This window comes from Macadamia integrifolia, chromosome 7, assembly GCF_013358625.1.
Source record: "Macadamia integrifolia cultivar HAES 741 chromosome 7, SCU_Mint_v3, whole genome shotgun sequence".
NCBI classification, from domain to species: Eukaryota; Viridiplantae; Streptophyta; class Magnoliopsida; order Proteales; family Proteaceae; genus Macadamia; species Macadamia integrifolia.
The window spans coordinates 13,825,678-13,853,522 of record NC_056563.1 but is presented as its reverse complement, the minus strand read 5'-3'; the positions used below and the strand labels follow the sequence as shown (position 1 = coordinate 13,853,522).

At 37.9% G+C, this 27,845-nt stretch overlaps 1 protein-coding gene across 3 annotated transcripts; it reads left to right on the top strand.

The window, feature by feature from the left end:
• On the top strand, window positions 1-27,067 carry LOC122083144 (protein S-acyltransferase 24-like). Of its 3 annotated transcripts, none has more exons than XM_042650855.1 (14): window positions 1-636; window positions 1,074-1,214; window positions 7,006-7,118; window positions 20,377-20,456; window positions 20,591-20,754; window positions 21,641-21,779; window positions 21,874-21,973; window positions 23,596-23,653; window positions 23,844-23,921; window positions 24,032-24,130; window positions 24,707-24,785; window positions 24,908-25,056; window positions 25,992-26,222; window positions 26,873-27,067. In XM_042650855.1, exons 1-14 carry the CDS (start codon window positions 367-369, stop codon window positions 26,909-26,911), a joined length of 1,740 nt encoding a protein of 579 aa, XP_042506789.1. In that variant the 5' UTR covers window positions 1-366; the 3' UTR covers window positions 26,912-27,067. The 3 variants fall into 3 exon arrangements, with proteins under 3 accessions (XP_042506789.1, XP_042506788.1, XP_042506786.1); XM_042650854.1 differs by lacking the exon at window positions 26,873-27,067 and adding an exon at window positions 26,608-26,698; XM_042650852.1 differs by lacking the exon at window positions 26,873-27,067 and having other exon boundaries at window positions 4-636; window positions 25,992-26,698.
• The last annotated feature ends 778 nt before the right edge of the window (window positions 27,068-27,845 follow it).

The following is a 27,845-nucleotide window of genomic DNA, read 5'->3' as shown; positions in this document are numbered from 1 at the left end:
GGTGCAAATAGATTGTAACTGGTTGGTGTCTTGATTAATTGATTTGAACAAAAAAGAAAAAGAAAAAGAAAAGGTCTTTCGATTTCTGGTTTTTCCGTGTTGGGTTAGAAAAGAATCTGACGGAGAGACCACAATCAACCCAGCCCAGTCCACACGGGCGGCGGCTCGCCGGCCTTGCCTACATGTTTCTCTTCTCCCATTCTTGATTCTCCGGTATTTCCCTCCTTCAAAAAAACCCTAGAGAGCAACCAAATTTGAATACACAACGTAGAGGGGGTGAGAGACAGAAATCTACATAGTCCTCTGTCTTGGATTGCATAAATGGTGGATTCATTCTGATGAATCGGATTGATCCTCTGAATAGATATGGCATCCGAGATTGAGGTCGTTGATGAAGGCGAATGCCAGACGGTTGCGAACAGTGGAATTTCCACGGGGACGATAGGTATAGTTGCAGGCGACGAGAGTATTCGGAACGATGTGTATACTGCCGCGGCATATGGTGATTTGGAGAAGTTGCAGAGGTTGGTGGAGAGCAAAGGGTGTTCAGTATCTGAGCCGGATGGGAGTGGGTATTATGCGTTGCAGTGGGCAGCTTTGAACAATAGAACCGCCGCCGCTCAGTATATTATCGAGGTATTGGATACGATACATTGTACTTCTACTTTGGACTCAATTGATTGAATATTTGAAGTTACAGCTGAATTCATTTGTCTTTTTCTTCTTCTTCTTTATTTATTCTATGGTTCCATTCTTCTCATCTTTGGGAGATTTCAAGAAGTTGACCTTTTGTTTTGCCCCCCCTCCCCCCCAATCTCCATAGTTCGTGTCTTCTTGAACTTACGCAGTGTGATTTTTCTTTTTTTCCTATTTGGCCCATAGTAATCACTACTTGATTTGTGGATTAGACACATCACAGTTAATTTTGTTTTTTATTTAACAACTGTATTGGAATAGAAGTTTCTTGTTGCTTTCGGTTGGATGTGGTAACTGAAGTTAATAGTTTCAAAATTTTCTTCCTCCCTTTTTGTGTACTTTCAGTATTTGATAGTTTTTTCTCCTTCATTTGCCAGCATGGAGGAGATGTCAATGCAACCGACCACACTGGGCAAACAGCTCTGCACTGGAGTGCTGTGAGGGGAGCAATCCAGGCTGCCGAGCTATTACTCCAGGAGGGTGCTCGTGTAGATACTACTGATTCATATGGTTACCAGGTTAGTCTTCCCTTGATCATTGTGGATGGTTCATTGAAGATATGTTTTTCTTTTAAAGGTCAAGGAGTAAGCATCATGATTAAACACACCCAGTACCAACAAAACGTAGAAAGGATGATATGGTTCCTGGTAATTGGTTGATGGTCACATTGAATAGGGCCAGTAATAATACTAAGTGTTATGATTAAAGAAAAGTAGAGCATATGACCTGGTTCCTGGTAACTGGGCGAGGGCACATTGAATAGGGCTTCTAGGGAAGGGCACATTGAATAGGGCTACTAATAAGCATGCTTAAGCGGTTTATCATAACTTGCGAGCATGTGTCATGTGTGCATTCATTGTCCGCGGTTGTCTGTATAACTGCGTTGTAGAAGGATGTTGATACTCAATTCAAAGAACATAGCTTCAGGACTATTAAATGTAAAGCAGACTTCAATTTCACACAGTACAGTTTATTTCACCCTCATTAGTTTGATTGGACGAGGACATGATTTTCTGCGTGTATAAACATTGCATTATGGTTGGTCTGGTGCTTGATACTGGAGCCCCAAGTGGAAAATTTTGAGGCAAAAATGCCACTGGCACATTCACTGTTATTATCAATGTAGATTTTGACTTCTGTTTCAATCTAAAGTAAGTTTGGAAGTGCTTGAGTATGCAAATCAGTAGATAGTTATTACGGTGAGGTAGGATGATTTATTGGCATAGGAGGAGGCTGTGAGTTTTCTTGTTTGACATGGTTGCTGTTTGGCTGCACTTACAGGGTGCTTGTAACCCAGTTTCAGCTTTTAAACTGCTATCCATTCATGTCTCTCTGTCCGTACCCAGTCTCCATTCATGATTGTTGCTTTTTCTTGGTATTTAGTTTATGTTTTTTTTTTTTTTTTTTTTTTTTACTTTGGTCAGTCTTTATTGCATTATGAATTAGTAGGCCAGAATGCCGGATAATAGTACTGAGTTAGAGGAATAAAACAGTACCAAACAGGATCAAAAACAGAGAGTAATGTAGGACTAAATTGGACACCCAATTGGACCCAAAACTGCAGGAACTTTTAAAATAAAGAACAACCAAAACCAACCCCAACCATGTATCAGAAATTAACTTCAGCAACAACCCAGAAACAGTACCAAACCCACAGAACAGCAACACAAGGATTAAACAAACCAGTAGCCGTTTAGAACTAATCCAGAGACTATTAAAGTGCTAACAGTCTTCAGGAATCAGAACAGATATTCAGCAGTACAGCAGATTATTGATCTCAAGAGAATAACAGCAGACTCCAATCCAACAATGATTCTTAGAACTAAACCAGGAACAGATGGGAGTCCGTTCAGATTTAAGTTAACAGAATATTAAGAACAGCAGTCCAGAAACACTATTCAAACCATCAGAACCAGAATGCAGAAAATAGAAACTTCAGTTTACTAAAAGACGAAAATCTGGAGATTTCTAATACCTCATCAATGGCTGAGCAGAATCAGCCAATATTTGGGTTGATCCTCACTGGTATGGGGAGGAACCTTTGATCAAAAAACTGGACTAATCGGATACTCAGATCTGGTCATTCCAGCAGGGGCGGATGCTCTGTTTTGGAAAATTTTCTGGGCAGCAGAGTGATAGATTACATACCTGGTTTTGCAGCCCTAATAAGTTTTGAAAGAGATATAAAAACTTAAGAGAATAATACTTGAAGTAGACTTCCTGGATTTCATGCCGCAAGGAGTCAATTGGATCAAACAACAACACTTTATGAAGAAGACAATAGCAACAATCATTATTTTTTTTATCAAAATCATTATAGGCTTTTAGGAGTCTCCTCTTCTTTATTTATAATGTTAATGGGGGAGGGAATTACAAAATAGAAGGTTCCTAAAAAAGGAAACCAAATATTCTCCTAATACAATAGTTACTAAAAACTGAAATTAGAAACTAGTTGAAAAAGGAAACTAACTACTAATGACTTGACTCAATTAATAACTTGACTCCTAAGGAAACAAATATAACTCAAATCAAGTCCAACTAAAAAGGAAACTAATGAAAATGGAAACTAACTAGTAATCCCGTACTCAATCTTAGAGCCCCCGTTTTAGACCCATAAAAGTGGTCTATTACACTCAAAACACATGGGATCAAAAGCCCAACATGTATGGAACCCAACCCTAGGCTTATTCCTAATAAAATAAGTATTTTTTGATGATTAATCTGCATCAGAGAGATAGGAAAATAGTTTTTGAATGAAATAACATATAACAAAATTCAGCAATCAGATGTACCTGAAATTCAGGTTGATTTTTCATATTAGTGAAGGAAACCCTCGCTGAAAATCCCAGGTTAGTCCAATGGGCAGGTCTGGTTTAATGGAGGATTCCTACTGTAACTAGGAGAGGGCAAAAGAGCCAAAATAAGAAACTGATGAAAGATCATATTGCAGAATATTAATCACAATGCTAAGTTGATGTTATTTTATTAAATCCAGCAGAATCAGATAAATATTTACAGGTGTCGATTTCAGCAAATTGACAGCCTAGAAGCAAACCTGCATGGAATAGGAATAGGATGGTATCAACTACTTGGTAGAATTTGAAATTGAAAACATGAGGTGATAGAGAAAATTCTCAATCACAGAGTTCGATAAACAGATTCAAAGTCAGCATCATAAATCTCCCACAATCAACTCAACTTATCTTATTCCAATTAAACGGGGGTCGGCTACATAGATTCTCCTTCACCAATCAACTCGTTTCACAGCTATACTTAATGTCAACCCTAAATCCCTAATCCATGCACGTCTTTTCTCATCACTTATTCCAGGCATTCTTGACCTATGCTTTATTCTGCTCTTTGGAGAATCGATAATCCAATCCGGTCCGGACTATTTCTTGGAAATTTAAGGTCTACTAAGCAGCTCTTATATATTCCTTCTATAATCTTTATATTTTGTTTTTCTTGGATATATTTTATTACCGCTGGATGCTCTTAGAAACGAGGTGCATTCAATTTTTGTACATGAAAATCTGAGTTATGTTTGGACAGGATGTTTGTATTATTCACTTTATTATGCCAAATATGGTTGGCTTAAGTTGAAAACAACAACAAAGCAACCTTATTCCAACTAAATGGGGTTGGCTACATGGATCCGTGCAAAGCCAAAAATAAAAGTAAAAGTAAAAGGAGAGGGACACAACAACAACTCAGAAAAATCCCACCTAAATGAGGTTGTCTACATGGATCCTATCCCTCTAATCAGCTCTATTCGAGGTTTAACCTGGGATGAGTTCTAAACTGTGCATGTCTTTCCTCACCAGTTCTCCCATTGTAAAATTAGGCCTTCCCCTAGCTCTTTTAGTTCCTTTAAACTGAATCAGATCACTCCTCTTTGCTGGAGCATCCCAAGGCTTTTTTTTGCCTTTGTCTTGCCACCTCAAACGAATTTTTTGGAGCAACTCCCAAGTCACCTCTAATATGGTCATTCCTTACGTAATCCTTTAGTTTTACCATGAAATCTATCTTAACATCTTCATCTCTACTACACATAATTTATCTGTATGACGCCTTCTTAATTGCCCGACATACATCATAGCCAGATGTACGACAATCTCATAGAATTTCCTTTAAAGGTTTAAAGGAATCCTTTAGTCACACAATACTTCGGACGCACCTCTCCACATCATCCATCTCACTTTAATTCTTTTGAAACGTTAGTCTCTATATCACCGTCTTTATTCATGGTTGACCCCAAAATCTAAAATGATCACTTTGCGGTACCTCTCTTTCTCTCTCTCCCCCCCTCAATATTCACCATTTCGTTATCCATTGTATTGTTACTAAAGTTATGCATCATATACTAGTCTTTGTTTTACTTATCTTAAAGCCTCTTGATTCTATTGTTGATCTCCATGACTCCAATTTTGCATTAATCCTTGTTTATGTCTCATCCAAAATAACATCATCAGCATTAACATACACCTTGGAACCTCGTCTTGAATGTTCATGGTGAAATCATCCATGATGAGTGCAAATAATTAAGGACTTAAAGCTAACCCTTGATGTAGTCCAATTGTAGTTAGGAATTCACTACTTTGACCTCCCATGGTTCTCACACTAGTCACCACGCCCTCATACATATATTCAATAAAAGACATATGGAGATCTTTTTTGCAAGGTTTAAATCTTTTCGTAAGCCTCCTGAGTAAGTAAATAGCTTCTATCATAGATCTACCTGGCATCATTGTTCAAGGTCTCAGTTTCGGTCAAGCCCAAAACCGATTTTACCGAGATCTCGCCGAAACCATGCATTTTTTGATAGAAAGTTTCAGGGTTGGATATTGGTGGCCATATAGCCAAGTTAGGTCTTGAAACTTGTCATCTAACCTATTTTAGGCATTTTTAAGCATTATATCTTAAAAATTCAAACCCAAAATGGTATGTTGACTTTGGACCTAGATTGGTAGTCTGCTATGTAGGTGAGCTCTACCTTAGGCTACAACAACAACAAATTCAGCCTTATCCCAACTTAATGGGGTTGGCTGCATGAATCCAAACAAAACAAAATAGACTAAAGTCCAAAAAGAAAGAGGGGGAAGGAAGAGGTGGAAATATGAGAGATGGGAAAAGAAAGATGAGAGTAGGAAGATGAGAATAAGAGGAAAGAGTCACAACCCAATAAGTTAGGAAGATCTCAGCTAAATGGGGGTCAGCTACATGGATCCTTGACCTCCAATAGGCTCTATCCTAGGTCATACTTGGGACACGATCAATTCCTTGCCACATCTCCTATGGTCATTTTAGGCCTGCCCCTAGCTCTACCCTAGGCTATTCCACAAAATATTTAGTACTACTAGAACACTTATAATTCAAGTAAAACAACTTAAATAATAAGCATGAGGAATTAAAAGATATCAAACTATAAACCATTTAATAAGTTAGGTGTCATACATGGTTTGTTAGTAATTGTTAGAAAGAGACATATATATTAAAGTAAACAATACTTCAGCCAATGGTGTCCAACATATATAAAAATGAGTTGCAAACAATGACTTTTAACTATATTTTTTTCAAAATATTTTCTTTTGCAAGAAAATCAATTTTTTTTTTTATTTTTTTTTTTAAGCTATGAATTCGCTTGCTTCAACCTCTTTGCGTATGATTTCGCCAAAAGTTGCATCAAAAACCAAATTTGGGGGTGATTTCTTCAAACCAAGATGAGAAATGTTGAGTTCATCGAGACTGGGTTGAAATAAGGTATTTATATACCACATAAGTTGGCATGAAACAAAAAATAGGCCGAGATTTTGGTCCGAAACTGAAATCTCCATCGAGGTTTTTTTTTTTTGGTGTATTGTAGCCTTGTAGGTCGTCTTGTCTCAAGATCTCCCGAAATTGAGAAAAACCGAGCGGAGACCAAGATCTCGCTGAGACCTCGAGCCATGCCTGGCATAAAACCAAATTGTTTGGCTTAAGTTACATGTCAGATGATTACCACATATCGGTCTCATCTGATTGCTTAGGATTTGGTGGCTTACTCCAAATGATTCAGGGATAATAATCAATTCACTGCCAGCAATTTCAGCAATATGTATGCTTGGAGGGCATACATCTCTTACGAAACTCCTAAATCTACTTGTCCTGTTTATAGCGTATTGTTTAGTAAATTATTTATTTCTACAGGAGGCTGAATTCTGCTGTTTTTCTTTTCCAATGTCTTTGATTTCAATTTCTCTTTAGTCTTGAAGTATGTGTACAACATAGTTTCTGAGCAACAGTTGCATCTTTAATTTCACTTTAATGCAGACAACTCATGTTGCAGCACAATATGGTCAAACAGCTTTCCTTTATCATATTGTTATGAAATGGAATGCTGATCGTGATGTACCTGATAATGATGGAAGAAGTCCTCTACACTGGTACATACAGCATTGTCCTACACCTTTTTTGTTTCTTGAACAATAATATATTGACTCAGCTACTTACTTTCAATTATTTTTTTGAGTTTTGACTTTGTATGATGCTTTGTGCCTGTGACATGTCAATATGAGAAACGGTTTCCGAACTGGATTGTCCAAGTCTCTTTACTAGATGAGTCTCCTATTTCGTTGGGTTGATGACATGGGTGATCCAGATGTCAATTGGACAGACCTATTCTTCCCCCCCCCCCTGGGTTGGATTGCTTATGTGAATTTAAGCGCCTGAACACTTAAGTGTTGCCTACTGCGTAGTTGACTCATGACCCAGTAATGCTACTAGCTGTTGGGAGTGTCTAAACTTAACTTGTAGGGAAAAAGAATTGTTCGCAAACTAGTGTTTTTCTTTCCAAGGTGAGGCTAACAATTTTCACAGGTATGGACGATGTTATGGCAGATATGTAGAGAGCCTTTGAGCTTCCATCTCTGTTGTAGAAATAGTTCATCATCTCAGTTTCGACAGAAACCTTGAGTTGATGCTGACCCGTACCAAGTTTCGACCAGTTTTATCCATATTTTGCACATTTCAGTAGTTTCGACCAGTTTTGACCATCCCATGACATGTTGAGTTTTGCCCGAAAATACCTGGTTTCAACCTTTTCGACCCATATTTCGGTTTTGGGCTTGGTTGAAACTGGCCTTGAGATTGAGATGTTGATCCTTGGTTCCAACATGTACAACCCCAATATCCTTTGTTAGAAATCTTGATCAGCAAACTTGTTCTATTTAAATATCTGTATTTTTATGGATTCTTTTTAATAAAAAAGCATATATTTTTGGATATACTCGCTCCAAAGTTCTGCTTATCGTGCAACATATTTTGAAAATAATGCCAATCAACATTTTGTTGATGAGGCTTAGAGAATTCTATATCATGGAGCAACCTTACCCCTGCTTCACCAAGAGGCTTATTCCTGACTCGAACCTGTGACTGCTTAATCACAATGGAGCACCTTCTATATCATGTGATGCTGTTTAAATCCACCTAAAGACTAGGTTCAGAATTCCCCAATAAACCAGAATCGCAAACACTAGACAAATCCATATTTGAATGCATATAGATATCGACAGATCAGATGCGGCCCAAAATCTGGTTAATGGTAACTTTAACAATAGAGAACAGAGTATCAAGGACAGATCTTAATCCAACTGGTGGATTCAGAAATCTATTAGAATTTGCCACTGAAGGAACCTCAAAACAGATCACAGAACCAGAATAGGAGCAGAATTAATAACAACAGAACAGGGATTCTGATCTGACTAAAAGTGTGGTCGAACTATTCTTGAGGTAGAGAACAGCAAGCCAAAATCTCAGTCTAATCCAAGGGTTGGGTGGTGAGATTCAGTAGTTTCCTGCTGTAAAAAAGAAGATAGAAAATAGATAGATTTGGATTGAGCCTTTCATTCTCTCCTGGGCCTCTCACCTCCTCAAGGCATCTCACCTCTCAACTGAATCGCACAGCTTCTTAAAGGAAAACTTCAAACATTCATTATCTCAATTATCTTTAGCTAATGGCTCTTACAAATATATTGAAAGAGAACCAAATAAAAGTTCTAATCTAAGTAGGAAGTTAAATACTAACTAACCTTTGAATTCAGATTTACATGTTAGTTAACTGATTGAACTAGAACAGAACCAATCCCAATAGAAACCTATCTAAGAAAACTAATTATAACATCTGTAGGAGTCCTCGTATTGGCGATTGAGTCTTCAATTTCCATTCACTAGCCCACTTGATCATGAAATATCCTCCCAATATAGCTGATCAATATCTGTTCAATTCTGGAAAATAACCCCTTCATGACAGGATGGCCGTCAGCTAACGACAATCTCCAAATAAAACTAATCAATCACCTCATAATGTGCTGGAAATAGACTGCTCTATATAATAGGAAATAGGACATAAAATATCTCCTTAAATAATTGATCGATCTCCTATTTTAATTCTGTAAATAAATCCCTTTATTTGGGGCAGAAATCACTGGGTGCTGATAAACCCAGAATTTGGACCAGGTACATGCTGGTTGGTCTGCATCACACTGTAGACAGGAATTCCGAAACTTAAGAATAGAAGTAGATGTCAATTCCAGAACTTAATGGATTCAGGGAAAAAACAGTCCGACAGTATAGAAGTAATAAACAGTAGGTGAGAATCAAACTGAAGTCATAAAGTTTGTTGCAATTAGACCATGAAATCAATGATTGAATATAGCATAGAATACTTGATTAAAGTCAGATTTTCAGGAAAAGAAGAAGAGGAGAGAAATATCTACTCAATTCAACCTTATCCCAACTAAATGGGGTTGGCTACATGGATTCTTTTCTTCCAATCCGCTCTATTCAAGGCCATACTTGTTACTATTCTTAAGCTTTGAATGTCTTTCCTCATCGTTTCTCCTAGAGTCATTTTAGGCCTACCCCTACTCTTTTAGTTTCTTCAATCTTAATCAAATCACCCCTCCGTACTGGAGCATTTGAAGGTCTCCATCGCACGTGTTGATGCCACCTTAAATGACTTTCTTGCGGCTTATCATGTATCGGAACTACTCCTATATTATCTCTAATTTTTTCAATCCTTACTTTATCCTTTTTGATTTTACTATTCATCCATCTTAATATCCTCATTTCAGTTACACTAAGTTTATCTATACATTGTTTCTTCACTGTCCAACAAATCATTGCTGGTCGTATAATTGTCTTATAAAATTTTCTTTGAGTTTTAATGGAATACGTCTTTTCCAAAATACTACAGACGCACCCCTCCACTTCATCCATCCTATTTTAATTCTTTGTGCAACATCATTCTTTATTTCTCCTTTATTTATGATTGAACGTAGGTACTTAAAATTTTCACATTGCGGTACTCCCTATCATTAATTTTCACCACCTCACTTTTAATCTTATTGTTACTTATGTTACACACCATGTACTCTGTGTTTTTTTCCATTTGTCTTAAAACCTTTTGATTTCAAGGTTGATATTTGTAATTCCAACTTGGCATTTATCCCTCTTTTGTATTCATCCACCAAAACAATATCATCAGCAAGAAGCATACACCAAGGGATCTGATCTTGAATGTATCTAGTTGACTCATCTATGATTAGCGCGAACAAATATGGGCTTAAAACTGATCCTTGATATAATCCAATTGTAGTTGGGAATTCACTACCCTATCTTCCACATAGTTCTTACATTAGTCACCACACCAATATACATATCTTTAATTGTTTCCACATATTTACTTGAAACACTTCTCTTGTCACCGATGGCATCACTACCTCTGGTTTCAGTTGGAATCAAGGTTTAAAATCTCGTTTCGTTTCGGTATCTCGGTGGGTTCATGACCACCGAAATTTCGGCAAGATTTCTGCAGAAACAATGCTTTTTTTTTTTGGTTGGCTGTTTCGGTGGTCAAACGGCGGTATTTTGACCTGAAATTTGGGGGATAGCCTATTTTAAGGTTATTAAACATGCTAAGAACATAAAAATGTAAAAATATTAGAACATGATATTGTTTTAGAGTTGTACCTTTGTTTGGCATCAATCGTTGAATTGTTCTGGAAATTGTACCTACTTCATTGCTAGAACAAGATGTAATATGATAGTAAAACAAATAAATAATGCATTTAAGCCATGATCAAACATACATCAACATTAATTAGCTAATATTTAGAGTATTAGAGTAGTATACTATGCAACTCCTTAATCCACATGTCCCAGTTGAAGGCAAACACTGAGCATGTAACTTACATAACAGTACAAGTGTACAACAGTAATCATAATGATTATGTAGTATCTACTATCTACTGGAAAGAACTATGACGGATTGGCTGGATTCCATGCTCAGTACGAAAGAAATGACGTGCATTTTCCTCTGACTGCGCCACAAATGCATGCCACGTCATAGTCTGAGAGAATAATCGAACGTAGTCCTCCACAGCTGCTAAAAAGACTGAGTCATCTACATACTGAAGGTAACCTATCCGATGCTACGTATCACCACCATAGTATGAAGAAGAAGAACCTGCCATTGAGTTATTGTTAACTGATGGATTCGGCAACGTGTATGGGTTGGCTGGGACAGCTGGGTATGAGAATAAAGTTTTCACAAAGCCACTACCATGTGACTGGGTCTGGGAGCCATAGTCAGAACTACTACTAGGAATGGATGGACCAGATGTATGCCCCATCCTAGTGAATTGACCATAAGGTCTATGGTAGTGCGACTAGGTGCTCCCTCTAGTAAATGATGGGACATGCCATTGCCCACTCCCTCTACTCTCACTATCTGGATGACTATCCCTTCCACTCAAACTCATTCCACCAATAGAAGTAGATAGACTATCAATGTCCATACAATCTTGTTGCCCTTCACCGAATCAGCGACGAGGCCCTCTACTGTAACCTGAACTCCTCCCTCCACCTGATGGATGTGTACCATGATGAGAATCTTGTGTGGTATACTCAAACTGACTCTCCCTAGTGAATCGTACCGGCTTTAGCTGTGGATCGGCCTGCTCATACTACTCTCAAACTCCTTCAAATGTATCACCACCACCTCCCCCATCACCATCACCATCATCATCGTCATCACCATCACTGTCGCTACCATCATCACCCTCTTTGTCACCTCTTCCATCTCCATCACCATCACCATCACCATCACCATGTCTGTGTGTCTGTGTCTGGGTTTGGGTACTACCACTCGATGAAATGGACCAATCCTCTTTGTCATCATCATCATCATCATTCCTACCAGGTGCAGGCTCGAATGGTCGAGGGGTCTGTGAATGTATCCTTCCATCTGATGCCATATAATCATCAACATTGACCGCCATCTCTCGCACTAGATATGGGTCCGACCTACCTCCCGGCTGATCCATCAATGGCTCGCCTCTATCCCTCACCCAATCCATTAGGGGATCCTCATCATCTGAGTCGATCTGGAAAATATCAACCAGCTCGATCTAGCCCCTATCATTATCCTGACCCATGTGTATGTGCTGCATCCTCAGTCTCATATTATAATGCATATACACCAAGTCATTCAAATGTTGTGAACCCAATCAATTCCGCCTCTTCGAATGGATGAGTGAAAATGTGCTCCAATTTCTCTCACAACCAGATGCAGAACATGTTTGGGAGAGTACTTTGATGGCAATCTTCCGCAATTCCAGAGACGAACCCCTATATAACACCCATCATTCAGCTGCATTATAAGTTACAACAAGTGTACAAGATTATTTATGTTCCAAAACACTTAACACTTGTATAAGTAACATACTAAAATTTGAATTTCATACCAGGATTAGTATTCGTACGACCCGCATATGCGGCGGGAGACCTGAAGCTGCCTAATGCATCCCTGAATTCTTTCGTCTATAACAAATTTACAAATATGACCCTAGTTAACAACCATTGTACTGAAATTTAGATTCCTATAGTATAATAGTAATAGTAGTACAAAACTAACCTCAATATTGGCTTTGGCTTGTAGATCGGGGTTTGATTGTAACTTGGCAACCACTTGCTTCATTGTTTCTAGAAGATCCAGATCCAATGCAAGTCTCTTGCTGTACTGATACCTAGGGTTTAAATAGTATGCTAAATGTGAGAAAACATATTAATGTCAATGTGAACATTAATACATTTTTATATCACATAAAAGAATGTATTCAGCTTTGCTTATTAGCCTTATGCAACGAATGCGAAACCTGGCGCTCCCAACGGTCTTCTATTATTTCCACAAATTTCCTACTTCCACGTGGGTTGGCAGCATAGACATTTTCCTTCATCATTGCAATAGCAGCCCACATGCTTGGCAAGGTGGGTTTGAAAGCAGAATCCATCAACTTCAGCACGCCAATAATTGGTGCCAAGATTTTAACCACTTTACACTCCTCTGATGAAATGGTTGCCTATGCCTCCCTACCACTAGCTGATCCTACTTCCTTCCAATCAAATCACTCCTTAGATGCGAACATGGATTGAAGACCAACTTTCTTGGATTTAAAACTTTGGAGTGCAATATAGTTGGTTGCAAATCTTGTGAGACTGGGCCTGACCAAGTCACCCTCGCACTTCTCCCTCAATAGGCTCAATGAAAAACCATGATTATAGACAAATGTGCTCATTTGCCTAGCCCTTTCAACCACAGTCTGCACAATTTTAATTTTCCCTATGTCTTTCAACATTAGGTCAATGTAGTGTGCTACACAAGGAGTCCAAAAGAGTTAGAATCTAGGGTTGTTCATCATTTTAATTCCGGCCTTCTTGTAGTTACTTCCATTGTTAGTCACAATCTGAACAACATTTTGTATCCCAACTTCTTCCACAACATCCTTCAAGAGCTTGTAAATATATTTTGCATCCTTTCTTTCCTTGGATGCATCAATAGACTTCAAGAAAATGGTTCTACCATCACAATAAACTATAAAATTGATGATGGATTTTCTCGTGGGCCCTATCCAACCATTACACATTATGGTAACCTCATAGCTCTTCCACATAAATTTTAACTCATCAATATATGCTTTCAAGTCAGCCTTCTCCTTAGGCAAATATAAATTCATCACCTCATATGCAGTTGGCTCCTTTATTCCTGGATCGGCCTTAGCCACAGCATCAAGGATCGGCAAGTAATAAGGACCTGTGGTGGCGTTTGCTGGGTTAGACATTGCCTCCCCAACATAAGCCTTCATGTCTCCTCACATCCCCTTTATCTTACGCTGCTTACTACCTTTTTTCGTGAACGCACGGGGATCTTGTTGTAGAACGGGGTTGACACGAGCTAGAACCATTGGAGCTGGAGGTGGGGCTGCCCTTGTACTCTGTGATCTCCTAAAGGGCTAAGGGATCTGTGAAGATCCATTACCTCCTGCTCTAGATGAACCAGCCCCTCCATGTCTACGCCTTTTCATATCCTCATGAAGACTCTGTCGGCTCAATGCTTGCATCTGCCGCCAATCTCTAGCCTCTTGCTCAGTTTCTATGTCATCAGGCACATACACCGGGTCATCGCTGTCTTCATCACTATCATCATTATATCGATGCACGGGAGCATGTAGTGCCTCCTCAAACCCTATCCTTGTCTTCTCCTTTGCCGCTTTTCTCTTATTCCCCCTTCATGTCTTCAACTATGGACTTGGCAATATGATTAGGCACTTTTTTGCATATAGCCATATTTGAAGAATTTCCAACCAGATGTTGCTTAAGTTTTGTGGCCCCACCACCCATAAACCTCTTATGACAGTAGTTGCATGTTGTACGCCTCTTATCGCCATCAATCGGTTCTCCGTGTTTCCATGCAATCTCTCCACTATCACGACTACCATCATGTCTCCCACCTCCTCTCCCTCTTCTCCCGCCTTCCTCATCGCCTCCTCTAGCCATTTTATGTCACCTTGATGCTGATGCATAGCAAAAAGAATGTCATTATTAACTTTCAAGTATATGGTAGCTGCTTATATTTTATTCTTATATAAAAATATTTTTTAATCAATTTTAGAAAATAGTTTAATGATATAATACAACAAAATCAAAGATGGTATAACATAACAAGCATATAGTACGCTCCAAAACACTCTAATATTAATCTCCTATTTTTATTTTATTTTTAAAATCAAAACAGAAAATTTTTCCTATTTTAAAAATTAATTTTCAATTATTAATCTATTTTTCATATTTTTCGAAAATTAAAATAAATAAATACCGCTGGAAAAATATTTCACTCTAATAGAGTCGTAGAACAGCCATTGGTGACTAACATATGTATAGTTGACAACCATCAAAGCAATATTTAGCATAAAAAATAACAATTTATGTTAATGGAAAATGAATTTTTAAACTAGAAAAATAAAAAAATATTTATGTTGCAAAAAAATTTTTTGACTCCGTGAGGTCATAGATCGGCCTCTAATGTCTAACATATAAAAAGTCTACAAGCATCCAACAAGTATTTATGTACTATAAAAAAAAAATATGGTTTTAGAGAAAGAACTTTACATTCTTTAGGCTTTGAATGTATAGATCTTCTTGTAGGAGTCCAATGGAAGTCAAAAAATGTGATGATGTGGCTAATTAGAGGAAGGAAGTAGTGTTTTCCCTTCAAAATAGCCTCCTTGAACTGAAATCACAGAAATAGCTGAGGTAGTCGAGATGGAGTATTTATAACAAGGGAATTGTACCGTTTCGGCGAGATACCGAAATAGTTCCGAAATTTCAGTCGAAAGACCGAAATTTCGACCGAAACTTTGCATACATCTTATTTCGTACGTAGTTTCATTTCGGTAAAAAAAAAACCACTGAGATTTCGGCGAGATTTCAAACTGTGGTTGGAATCACTACCAAACAGCTTGTTGATTCACCACAACAAGACTGCTGAAGCACCACAACAATAATAGAGTTGTATCACCACATTACTCATAATAGCCATAACTAATTGAATGAAAAAAATTTGGTCTGTAGCCACATCTAATGCTTTATTTATTAGAAGAGAATAAAGAGAGTCACAATGGAACTCAACAAGGAATTGGAAACCCCTTAGGTAGACAACCTCTTTGGAGTATCCCATTTACTTATAACACACTTTAAGAGAGTGTCTCAACTACTTACAAGATCAGGTTTTCACTTATTGAAACTCTATTACCTACCATAACAAGTAACTAATTAAAGAAAAAACAAAGCAATTGGAATACTAAAAAGGAGACTCATGATGGGGGACTGTTTCTGGTCCATAATTGACCAAAACTGGGTGAACTGAGTTCATGGCTGAGTCAACTGAGATGAGTTACGGAGGCTCTTATTCTCCTTTGTAACTGCTTTGAGTACCTTTGATCTACATCATCATGTGATTGAAATACCTAGCTAGTCTAAAAGATAAATCTCCTAATAAACAAGATGGAGTTTTTCTGAAAAAACCTTCTAATGGGGGAGCAAGATCACTGTTCTTTTTTTGTTTTTTTTGGGGTCAAATTTCTGGTTCTCAACTGAGCCTATGGTTTATGTTTCGGTTCATATTTGGGTTGTAAGGTTTATCCAATTCGTGGAGCCTAGTTTGAAGCTTTCTACTTGGCTTGGGGCTCTCCTATTTTCCAGATTTTCTAGTCTTTAGAAACTTTATCTATAATCTAGTTGTGGGATTTATTTTGGGTCTTACCTTTATTCTATTTTGATATTAATGTAATAGTGGCTGGCTGGATTGGGGACTATGACGCCAGCCAGATCTCCAGTTGTGTTTAATTTAGTTTTATGGTCAGTTTAGGACTCCCCTTTTTCAGCATGTAGCTGAAAGGGGTTCTTTATCTATTTGAGTTGCTATTTCTTTGTTAGTTGATTGTTTGAGTCAAGTAGGGAAGCTTAGGTTAGTTAGACTTCTATTATATGTCTTTTTTCGGTCCTATAAACACACTATTTGAGTGATGGATTGGAATTAGTTTGTATGAAAGGGATTGTGCCCTCTTCTCCCTTCCCGTGATCTCCTCTCTTCTTTCTGTCCCCAAGGTTGTGTTTCTTCCTATTTCCTCTTACCTGGGGTCTCTCCCTCTTCCCTCATTCCTGCGGCACCATTACTATCAGGTTCCCCTTCTGTACTTCCCTATATTTTTTCCCCATCAATCTCCATCCATTGTCCGACCCATTAAGTTGGGATAAGGCTTTGCTGTTGTTGATCTCCATCCACTGTAGATCATTTTTCATCCGATCTGCATCACCTTCTGAAGCCACATCTGTCTTGGATAACTGGATAAGGTCATGAGCTATGCATTGGACATTGTACAAATTATGTTTATGATATTTGTGAGACGTATTTAGTTCTTTGACGATTTTAAAATTCAGACCTATTAGAATAGGAAGTATAAGCATGTTTTAAATCTTGAAATAGATATGTGGCTGCATGGAAAAAATGATGTAGATCAGTTGATGGATCTGCAAGTGATGAGCATAAGAGAGTAAAGGACAGAGAGCAGGGATACCCAATTTTTTTTTGTTGCTTGGGGGTGGGGGAGGAGATCAGAGTGAGACAAAATTTCAACCCATTAATTAAACTAATTCTATTCCATTGGATAAGCAATTACAATGTATTTATAAAGCTGTAAAATAAAAGAGAATCAAAGATAACTCTTAACTCTCTCTCTCCAATTGTTGTAGACTGTTGGAGAAGCCCCTAACTAACTAAATAACTTGACAATAAAAGAAGTTAAAGACTTGAACTGAAAAAGGAATCTCTTCCATACGCAGATGCTTTGGAAAGAGTCGTAAGTTAACTCAAAACTAAACTTATCTTCTCCAACAAGGTCCCACAAATAGGATGAACTTTATTTGACAAGATAGCTTTCTAACTAATAGCAATGGGGCCTACTACTAATGCTAACTACCTACTTAATATACTAATGTAGTGTACACCTTATGAATCTAAAATTTGGGCCTTATAGTTGAGCCCATTATAAATAAGAACATTTAATACAAAAACTCATAGTCAAGTCCTATCAAAACGGGCTGTAATGTTGCCCCAAAACTGCATTAGACATCTGCCTTTAAGGCTTTAACCCCCTTGGCCATTTATGGTCCTATCCATCATGCATATTGTGGTTCCCCTGGTTTCCTCCAGTAAAACTGATGTAACACGAAAGCGTTGTAGTAGAAATATGTCCACTATACATTTGACGTGAAAAATCGGTGACAATTCTGGAGTATATGTAATGTCAATATATGGCAATGAAGTATCCTATATGGTTGATGTAGACATTGGACATCTTTTTTCCCCTGATATTTTGTACTTAATGTGGGACACAGACCATTTTTTGGAAAGGGGTACTTTGCACATTAATATGCATATCATCAACATTGACTATAACATTATCCCAACTTAATGGGGTCGGCTACATGGATCTGGTCAGGTCTAAGATAGTAGTAGGCATAAGAATAAAAAGAAGCACCAAAAGGATGTAAAAGGAGGTAAGAGGAGGTAAAAGAAGAAGTCAAAGCAGTAGTTAAATCAACATCACTAGAACATCCCCTTACAAGGGGTTGGCTACACGGGTCCTTGTCCTCCATATAACACTATCCGCGGTCATACGAATCGAGCCCTACTATTTGTATATCTTACTACTTCTTCAATAGTCATTTTAGGTATGCTCCTCCTTTTAGCTCCATGTGATTGAATCTGGTTGCTCTTCCTTATTGGGGCATCTATAGGTCTTTGTTGAATATGGCCATACCACCTCAATCGGTTCTCGCGAAGCTTGTCCTGGATTGGTGCAACCCCAACTCGTTTCTAGCACAATCATTCCTTATTGTCTCTTTTGGTCTTGCCCGCACATCCCTCTCAACATCCTCATCTTTGCTACACCCAATTTTTTCAAATTACTCTTCTTGACTGCCCAACACTTTGCTCCATACGTAATAGCTGGTCGTATTACTGTCTGATAGAATTTTCTCTTGAGTTTAAGAGGCATGCGTTTGCCACATAGCTCTCTCGACACACTTCTCCACTTCTTCCATCAGACTTTAATGATGTGGGAAACATCATGCTCTATATCACCCTCTTTGTTAATGATTAACCCTAGGTATTTAAAATAGTCACTCGGTGGTAGCTCTCGGTCCTCAAGTTTCACCACTTCATCACCTCTCCTGGTTTGACCGAAGGGACAAATCATATACTCTGTCTTTGTTTGTTTATCATAAAAACTTTTGATTCTAAGCTTGATCTCTATAGCTCCAGTTTTGTATTAATCCCTTCCACTTTCTCATCTATCGAAACGATATCATCAGCGAAAAAACATACACCACGGGACCTGGTCTTGGATGTGCCAAATTAGATCATCCATGATGAGTGCAAACAAATTAGGGCTTAAAGCTGATCGTAATCCAATGGTAATTGGGAATTCGCTGCTTTGGCCCCCAGTCGTTTTGACACTCGTCACCACTCCCTCATACATTTCCTTGATTGTATCCACATATTTAAATGAACCCTTTATCTTCCCTAGGACATGCCAAATGAGTTCTCTAGGTACTCTGTCATAGGCTTTCTCTAGGTCAATAAAGACCATATGGAGGTCGTTTTTGTGTTTTTGTGTTTTTGTGAGCTCTAATTACTTCCATACGTCTCGTTAGGAGGTAAATAACTTCTGTATTGGATCTCCTAGTACTCCTAGGCTCTTCCACACTTCAATTGGGTTTTCATCCGGTCCTGGTAATGTATCTACTTTCATCTTTCGTTGGCCTCTTTAACTTCGGTATCGCCTGTAGAAACGCAACCCTAAAACGATGCAGAAGATAATGGAAAAACAAAACAAACAATGCACACGGATTTTACGAGGTTCGGCAAGGTTGCCTACGTCCCCGGTGAGATGAGATCCTGCTTCACTATCAATGGAGAATAGGGTTACAACGCTCGTCCTCACACCTCTCAGTATTGCTTGCATTACAGAGAAAGAAACCCTCGCTACAAATATATAGCGAAAAAACCCTAATCCGGAAAGTACACAATTGCCCTCAAATAAAAAATTCAAGTGGGGCACTCCCTGCTATGCAGGGGGTCTCCTGCCCCCTTGCAACCCCCACGGCCCGCTAATCGGCTAGCGGGACTGCTATCCTGCCTGTCTAGGTGATGCACCAGTACTCCCTGGATTATACTGCGACGGAATACAAGACATCATACACCAACATCGCCAACCTACTGTAGTTGTCCATGAGGTGTGTTGGCTTCATGTCTATCTTACTCAAAATAATCACCCCATCTCTTCATAATGTCCTTATCCCGTGCAAGTACTCTACCATCATCGCTTTTAATGCATCTAACATGGTCCACATCTCTGCTTATCCTTTCTCTTAATTTGGTTATTCTATATATCGCTTTTTCTCCTTTTCTTGTATTAAGGTTTTCATATTAATATGCATGTCATATGCATGCTAATTGCTTACTTTACTGTGTGCCTTAATTCTTTTTTGGGAAAGTCATATTTTGTGTCGGGTGCTATCACATGCCTGTCATACACAAATATATTTTGATCCTTTAGAGTTTGGGTTCTACAGCTTGTACTGCTTGACAATTTGAAATATTTTTTAGTCAAAAAAACATTTTGTGGTCCATACTTATGGTCATTGAGGTCCATACTAATGATCATCAATGATTACCTTCATTAGACTTGTGTCTAATGGTATAGCTGAAATGACTGTCTTATATTCTTTTGAACTTCTTAGGGCTGCCTACAAAGGTTTTGCTGATTGTATACGGCTTCTTCTATTTCTGGATGCGTATAGGGCACGGCAGGATAAGGAGGGTAATATTGTGTGTTCTGTTTTCTCTTAATCTAATCTCTTATTTGTTGAGCTGTCATGATGCATTCTGCTGCTTTAGAGGAGATAGATTCTAGTTTTTATGTCAACACTTGCTATTGTTTCCTTCTTTTATTAGGTTGTACCCCCCTGCATTGGGCTGCTATTCGAGGGAACCTAGAGGCGTGCACAGTACTAGTGCAGGCAGGGAAGAAAGAAGACTTGATGGTGACTGATAAAACTGGCTTTACGCCAGCACAACTTGCTTCTGATAAGAATCACAGACAAGTTGCTTTTTTTCTTGTAGGTATTCTATAACCAAATCACTTCAATTTTTGTTGGTTAATGTGTTAAGAGTTTCAGTATTCATAATTGGATCAAAATATTTCTTGATTATTATCACCCAGCCCAAATGCAGTTTCTGCTGTCCTGTTATGTGAGATTGGCTGAGACTCTTTAAGAAGTACATCTATAAAAGACTTTTCTGATGCCCACTTATCTTCCACAAACAGAAGGGTAAAAAATGGGAAAAAAGAAAAGAATATCAGTTTTTAGGCTTCTAATTGTAAGGACTTCCATGTTTTGTCAGATATCAGAGCCAATTGGGCTTCTTTTTATTTTTTATTTTATAATTATTTATATTGTCTATTGTATAGGGACTAGGGTGGCTGTGTATGGAATAATTGCAGCTGGGTTTCTTCTTTTGGCAGGGCTCCTCAAGTCCCTTTTAATAGAATTTGCTTTTATAAAAAAGTAAAGGGTCTTATTGGAGCTTCCTGATTTTCAAAGTTACTTCCAGATATAAGAAGCCCGTTTGGAATGCACACTGGCTAAGTGCTTAATTTTTTTTTTTCCGACTTGTTAGTGTTCTCTTCCCATGAATTATCAGTTGCCCCTATGTGTAGGTAGCTTGATGTATAAAATAAAATTTTAGACAAATATTGCAAATGGCTATAGACAGTTAAGCACATAACGAAATCATTGTCTAACTACTTTAATCTTAAACCAGGAAATTTGATCGAACTATATAATGATTGAGTAATGGACCTATGGTTATTAAGAGACTTTACAATCTCTCTTCGAGTCTTAAAGTGTGCATTTGTTTTTCAAAAGGATCTGAAGATGGGTGCTTGTTGATTACCTAATTTATCTTCTGTAGAGCTTCATGAAATGGTCTCATGTGTTACAGGGGAATGCCAGAAGGTTGTTTGATAAACGCTGTGATGGAAACAGCCGCCTGGGGAAATTTGCAAAGCTAGGGGTTGCACCTGTACTTTGGTGTATAATCCTTATGTTGCTAGTGACCTATATTCATTCAGTCATCATGGGTATAGTGCTTCAGCATATAAGAATCAATTTATGCATTCTCAATGCCAATCTAGTAAACTTACATTGGCTATTCCTTTCTTGATTTGGCTGCAGCAACAAACCTGCCGAAGTTAACAGCTGGATTTGGGCTTTTTGCATGGTTGGGTGTTTTTCTTGCAAGTGCTGGTCTAGTGATGCTCTACAGGTGTACCAGGTATCTTCTATAGACCATTTTTATTTTATCTATGAAAAAAGGGGTAGTATTGACTATTTGTTAGCATCTTAAAGGTAATTCTTTGTAGCCATTGCAATATGGCAATAAGCAGTGTACTTTTTTTCTCGGGGGGGGGGTGGTTGGGTCCAGTATTCCATATATTGATTAAATAGATTGGGGTTCCTTTATTGCAATAAAAAAAGATCTCTGGATGCCAATTATTACTGATGCACAAATCTAGGTCTTAGTTGTTGAACAAAAATGGTACCATGCATCATTGAAAATGTAACCTGGTAGTATCTAATTTGATTATCCAAGAATCAGGCTGAATTAAAGGTGGTTCCTCAAGTTACTATTCAAGGTTAAGTACCTCCCCTACACCCACAAAAAAAAAAAAAAAAAAAAAAAAAAAAATTCAAGGTTTGAAAGAGCATCAGTTATCTGTTTTTTATTTACCTCTGGATCTACCATGGGTTGAAAATTGAAAGTGTGTTCCCTTGTAAGTGCTTCACATTTCATCCTATCAGATTCTCTTTTCTTCAAATGGCAGAGAAAATAACTTTAATTATAAATTTTTTTTAACATATTGTAGATATTTGTGAGGATGCTCTCTAGTAAATAATTTTTGGTTTCAAGCAATCTCTAATTGAATTACGGAAACACTTTTAGATGTTGAACGTTTGCTGCATGACTGCATCTTTTGTTGCGTATTTATTGGCTTAAATGCTTTCTTCTATGATTGGTGAAGAGAATGGTTAGTATTAAAAAAAAAGGGGGGGGGGAGAAGAAAATGGTGAAATGGTGATGAGTACTATTCCTTGTTTTTCTAATATTTTGACTAGTGGTTTGTATTGTGGACATTTATGATAACTTTTCTTAATATTTACCTTGTTCTTTCCTCGTCAATGATATTGATTGCTTACTTTTTACCTTATGAAGAAATGTAGTTGACTCTTTCCTTTTATCTTTACATTTTAGATCTATCGAATGGTGGAACAGAATCTGTGTTGCCAAACCCATTTAGTTGGGAAAAAGGCTTAGATGCTTTGTTTAGTTGAGTTTCATCTTTATATGTTAGACTACTGATACTGTGGCTGATACAGAGATTGTAATTGATAAGTTCTTCTATTTCACCTTCTGATCTGTCAGAAAAAAATCTCTCTGATTATACTTGCCACACATATGCAGTTCAGCACATGTTTTTAAGTGTCAGCCGATCTGGTTCCAGACTACACCAATCCAGATTAGAGTTGAATGTGACCAAATAACCGATCAAAACTCTATTACATGGTGGATTGGATTGTTTAACCGTGGTTCATCCATTCCTTTCAGTGGACTAGTCAATTTGTCCTTGATTAGGTTGGGATTGACTGGCACTGGTCCAAATCCAAATCCCAATCCTATTCCTGATTCAAAAGAACTGTGGTTCTATCGGAGTAGAGGGAGGGGAAAAAAAGATGAAAAAATTGAACATCTGTCACATGGGAGGGTTATGCTTTGCTGCTTATATATGTAGTTACATGTTGCACATGGAAACAATTTTGGACTATACTCTGATAATGTCGTTGGATGATCATGTTTGCACTTCCTGGGACTTATTTTTCCTGATTTTGTTTGTTTAGGAAGGATCCAGGTTATGTCAGAATGAATATACATGATTCCCAGAATCTGAAAGATGATGTGAGTCTCATTAATTTGCCATTTTTTATCACAGTTCCTAATGATTTCTTGGCAGCAGACATCATTTAGACTTAAACTGACGGAAATTTTATTTCCTCTCTGTCTTCTGGGCTTCTGTCTTGGCTACTTTTTTGCCCTTCTTTCCTTTTCAGAACATTTACTGTCTCTTTTTCCTATATGATTCCAATAGGAACCTTTATTGAAGATTGAGCTTGGTCATCCTGCTTTGCTTGCTGGGAATTGGTCTCAGCTCTGTGCGACATGCAAGGTGCTATATCCTGCTGCTTCTAATACTTTGCATGTTGCTTTTTTTCCTCCGAATAACATATTTTCCTATGTCTAATGTCTAATTTACATTCTTTTTGTCTTATTTTTCAGATTGTCAGGCCTATTCGTTCAAAACACTGTTCCACCTGTGATCGTTGTGTTGAACAATTTGATCATCACTGCCCTGTGGTTTCTAATTGCATTGGCAAGGTATTTTGACGCTGATAATTTGCATCTTCAGTTTATTTGAATGCGAATCTTTTAGAGTTGGATGGAACAAATTTCTGAAAGAAAAGGTGGGTGGAACATAACGTGACCGTAATGTAGATAAAAGGGACACTGGACCATGGCACTGAATCATGAAATACATTTCGGAGGTGGGGGTCATTGAGGATGTCAGTGCTATTAATAGGTTACTAATAAATGATTCTACCATTCTGGGAAATGGAAAGCTTGTATTAGATTAGAAGTAACATGATTTACAGAAGCTCTATCTAAAGGCTGTTGAATCCTTTCTCTACAAATTGTTAGGGAACTTGTAAGATTGTTCCATTTTGATGGTTTCAATCAGCTGGTGGGTGAAATAGTGGCACTTGAAGCTTTGTTGGTGTTTGTTAGGTGGTTGTGCCTCCTTATTGCAGAGTTGCCATGTCTCTGTGGGCGCTGTGGGTAGACTATCCTAAGGATCTACTTGATGGTTGCCTTTCCTCATTTTGAATATGGGCACTGCTGTACTTGTGCTCTGGCCTATTGTCTGACCAATTTTTTTTTCTATTTTTATTGCAGAAAAATAAATGGGATTTCTTCATGTTTCTTGCTCTAGAAGTATCTGCAATGGTGATTACTGGTGTAGTCGCTTTTACAAGTACGTGTCCTCTTGACTCCCTCCCCAACCCCTCCCCTTATCTTTTTCCAGATGAAGTTCTAAATTAGTGACACCATCAGTTTTGCCCAGTGAAAGGCTTTGAAAGCTTGTTCCTAATGCAGGAGTCTTGAAGGATCCGATGGCTCCATCTTCTTTTGGAGCATGGATTAGTCATGCTGGCAGTCGCCATATTGGGATCTTGTCTTTTTTGATTGTGGACTTCCTCCTCTTCTTTGGTGTTGCAATCTTGACTGTTGTACAGGCTTCACAGGTATGTGAAATCCTTTCAGAAATATATTTTTTAAAATTATTTATCAGCATTTAGATGTACCATCAGAGTTAAGAATGCAAGAGCTGCTTTAATGCTTTAGTCAAACATTTGTTTTACAGCTGTTGATGGACTGAATATAGCTAGAGCCATATTCAGTCCGTTTATTTACTCGAATATGCAATATCTGATGGATATGAAAACTTATACCCATATCTGTATCTGTTTAAGTATCCAATTTCGGATCCGCTAATTGGATATCCGATAAAAATGGCCTATGTTTTAATCCCCTCTTTTACCTCCTATTTTTATACCTGTAACCTGTTTTTACTAATTCACCTTTCTTTCTAAAATCTTTCTCCACAAATGGACCTCTTGTTATGTGAAATGCCATTTATATAATCTTATAATATGTTCAATTTCTTCTATATCTTCTATATATATAGCTTTACCAATATCCAACCGATAATTAATTCGACATTCTATACATGGGTCGTTCTTAATTGGGTATGATAAAATTGTATCCATATCTGGGATAAATGATCGACCGGTTTATTTAAGGCCCCTACTTTGTTTCCAGCTAAAAAACCATGTGAAAGGAAAATCATCTAGTAGAATCATTATAAAAATGGGAGTTTACTTCAAAATTTCCATTTTATGTGGATTTTAACTGGAAACAAGTGCAGCTTTATTTGTCATAAACACGGGTGATCATATTAGTACCCACTGGAACCACCCATTGCACAACTTAAATTGACATAAAATGGGTTGAGCTTGGACTGCTAAATTACACAGAATTGGACAGTGGTTCAGTCCACTAATGTAGGTTGCTTGTATTCCTTAATGCTTGCTTACCTATTTTCTATTTCCAAATTTGGAGACATTATTTGCAGCAGTTATTATATATGTGATAGAGTTACCTTTTTTACTGGTTGTAGATATCCCGAAACATTACAACAAATGAAATGGCAAATGCTATGCGTTATAGCTACCTAAGAGGGCCCAGTGGTCGGTTCAGAAATCCCTATGATCATGGCATCCGGAAGAACTGTTCAGATTTCTTGATCAACGGCTACAATGAGGATGTGGAATTCATGGAAGGACCCAGCCGTTCTGATGAGATTGGAATGATGCAGATATCTAGGAATTCAAACTTGCAAAATGGGGAGGTACATTCTCACCATACCAACATCAATGGCCACGTATCTGTTGATGTAGATTCTAACAATTCAAAGGCACATTTTGGCCACACTCACAACTCCCAGTGCAACCATAACAACCATGGGAAGGCCAATGGTGTCCCCATAGGGTTGGGTATCGGTCTAGGACGGAACAATGGCCGTTCTGTTGTAGTCTCATGATCTCTCCCATTCTGCTAGAAAGTAAAAAATGTAGTCAATTTAGTTGTTAGTGTTCATATCCACACACCTGGTTAGTTTTTAGTCCAAAAAAGAAAAAAAAAAAAAATTTGTGGTTTTCTGCCCGGAAATTTTCAAATTTTGTTTCTTTATTGTTTTGTATTATTTGAAGTGAAAAAGCATTAACCTTGAACAGGGAAGTGGAAAGCTTTGGTTTCAGGTGCAGTTATATAAGTCGCACTAGAATCAAATTTTATAAATGAACCTATTGAGATTAGCCTAAAGCATCCAATGCAAGCCTTCTTTCCGGATATAGTGTGGGGAAGAAATGAGAGGAGTTCTTCGATGGTTTCACCTCTGATTTAAACAGTGTGTAATGTGCTGGCTGCAGCTTTGAAAGTTTCTGATGCTGTGGATTTGTATACTTCCATCATTTTTTCAAACTCTTAGCTTACATGCAGGGTAAGAGAGCATTGGGAAGACAAAAGGTTGATACCTGATCATGGTTGCCTTATGGAGCTGCCATAACCTTGTGGAAATGAGAATCTAGTATAGTTGGAAAATGAAACAAACACTATCAAGCAAAATGGATGGATAGCAAGGAAATCAGAATTCTTTTTTTTACTGGAATAGTTAATTGTTAGGAATTAACAGCACAAGAGAATAACAGTAGCAAAAGAAAAATGAAAATAAATCCACCCCCCCCCCCAAATGATTGTACGCGGTTCACTGAAGATGGGTTACGTTCATGACCAAGAGATAAAGTAGAGCTTCCAATGTTCTAGTGAAGAAATTACAAATCCTCAATCATTCCCTATATTTTGTGTCACATTACAGTATCAAGAAACCCTAATTCCCCGAAGTATATTGTCCACAGCAAACGTTGTGAAAGCCAGTGTTGTGGAAAAGTGAACAATACTTCCTATAGTATATTAGATTAAAATCAGGCAGTAGTTTTTATGGTAAAATCAGAGATGATTGCTTTTGTGCCTTAACTGTTGGTGCAGGGTCTAGGCTTTGACAATTAGTTTTCCTTTTCATGACAACCTAATTACTTCTCACTGAACTATGAGAATGAAAGAGTTATTGGTATGAAAGTTTGGTTGCATGAGACTTTTTAACCTAGTGTTCTTAGATAAATGAAAGTGCAGCAGAAGTAAAGGAAAACCTGAGTCAAATCAACCTGTCCAGTTGGAGGTGTAAGGCGACTCGTTAATGATGGCGGGTCTTGCCTACTCTAACCAAAATCTGAGTCAATTCTCCATAGTGAATAGGAAGGAATTTAGATTTTTGAAAGATGGATGATAACGTAAAGACTAAAGGCTCAAGTAAGCGTTCTTTAGGCTTTAAGTTAGAGACCGATAGAAAGCCCCTGAAATGATGGTGCTTGATAGTGTAGCTGTTCCACTCTTCAATTCAACGGCTACTGAAATC

What these genes read in the sequence shown, in the direction of transcription:
- LOC122083144 (XM_042650852.1), top strand. Translation starts at nt 367, where the DNA reads ATGGCATCCGAGATTGAGGTCGTTGATGAAGGCGAATGCCAGACGGTT. An exon ending in TGGTGTAGTCGCTTTTACAA is followed by an intron (nt 24,786 to 24,907) that starts GTACGTGTCCTC and finishes TTCCTAATGCAG; the next exon opens with GAGTCTTGAAGGATCCGATG. An exon ending in CTGTTGTACAGGCTTCACAG is followed by an intron (nt 25,057 to 25,991) that starts GTATGTGAAATC and finishes TACTGGTTGTAG; the next exon opens with ATATCCCGAAACATTACAAC.